This window comes from Entamoeba dispar, genomic scaffold (assembly GCF_000209125.1).
Source record: "Entamoeba dispar SAW760 scf_1105229461741 genomic scaffold, whole genome shotgun sequence".
Lineage (NCBI taxonomy): Eukaryota > Evosea > Mastigamoebida > Endamoebidae > Entamoeba > Entamoeba dispar.
In genome coordinates this window covers 1-1,586 of record NW_001854844.1, presented here as the reverse complement: position 1 = coordinate 1,586, position 1,586 = coordinate 1, and the positions used below count along the sequence as shown (strand labels likewise).

The 1,586-nt window shown below is 25.7% G+C and overlaps 1 protein-coding gene across 1 annotated transcript; it reads right to left on the bottom strand.

Annotated features, from left to right (window-relative positions):
- Window positions 1-583, bottom strand: EDI_221540 (chaperone Clpb, putative; the record flags this gene model as incomplete). The annotated part of the gene is made up of 1 exon (XM_001738915.1): window positions 1-583. A coding segment is annotated over one exon (583 nt), but the record flags the coding sequence as incomplete, so codon positions are not given.
- Between the last annotated feature and the right edge of the window lie 1,003 nt (window positions 584-1,586).

The window sequence follows — 1,586 nt, the reverse complement described above, 5'->3', positions numbered from 1 at the left end:
TTGATAAAATACGAATAACTCGTTTAATTTCTTCATCTCTTCCAATAATTGGATCCATCTTTCCACTTTCTGCTTGTGCTGTTAAATCATTTCCATATTTCTTTAATGCTTCATATTGACTTTCTGCTTCTTTTGTTTCTACACTTTGTCCTTTTCTCATTTCTGTTATTTTTTTGTTAAATTCTTTCACATTAATTCCACTATTTCCTACTATTGTACTAATTTCTTTCTCTTCCATTAATGACATTACAATTACATCTATTGCAAGATATGAGTCTCCCATTCTTTTTTGTTTCTCTATTGCTCTTCTTAATACTTGTTGTGTTGTTGGATGAAGTCCAATATCAACTGGTGGTGGATTTTGAACTGCGATTTTATTCATTGTTTCTTTTATTTCTTTCTTTAATTTATTAACATCACCTCCCATCATTTCAACTATTCGGATAACAATATTTGATTCTTCTTCAACAATTGCTTCCATCATATGAATTGGCATAATGTATGCATTTTTTCTTTCAAATGCTATTTCTTGTGATTCTTTGAACATTTGAACAGTTGCATCTGTCCATTTGTTTGGGTCCATGTTTTATTTCTAAATGCTTGTTATTTGTTCAAGTTCCTTTAAATACTTAATGAGGATGATGTGATGACTTATTGTTGTGTTGGTTGTTATTCATATTTTGTTATTCATATCAACGTGGAATAACGTGGTATCATGTCATCAAATAATAACATAATTTAATAACAAAAACGAAATAATATCACAAATATCAATGACAATGATGATTTAATCATTGAATGAACATTAAACATTCAAAATAAATGAATGGTTTAATTATTATGTTAATGTGAAATTAGTGTACTAGAAAATCTTCTCTTAGTATTTGTGTAACTTCTGTTAATAGTGATGAACAACCACATTCATAAAAACAACTCTTTCCAAATGATGTAATTTTTGATTGGAGAATAATCGAAGTCATTCAAGAACAACCATAAAAACAGCTATCGTAATTTAACAATTGAAGTAGTAAAGTGATAGAAGATTACCCTGCACTTTCTAAAACAAGTATTTCTAATTTAGTAATAGAAGGAGGGATAGTAATTATTTAATGATAAACATCCATAAAAACATTGACAGTCCAATTTATTAATTGAAGTAGGAGTAGTGATATTATTTAATCTACATTCATAAAAACAATAATATCCAATTCTAGTAAATGATGTTGGAATATTAACTGATGTTAAAAATAAACAACCAAAAAACATGTATTTCATAATTCAAAACAGAAAATGGAAGAGTAGTTAATGTTACCTTGAACATTTAATAAAGTATTCATTTACTAATTTATAAATTGAAAAATGAATATTAATGGAAAATAATGAAGTACATTTACACAAACAATTATTACTTATTTAACTAATTGTAATTGGAATAATAAATTCATTAATAATTGTTTTTTCAATTTCTCTTCCATTCATTAATTTTAAACTCTACAATAATTCAATACTAACTAATGCTGGTTCATTATAAAATATTCTTTTCATTTATGAATTTTAATTTTTCTAAAGGAATTGATGTTAATAAT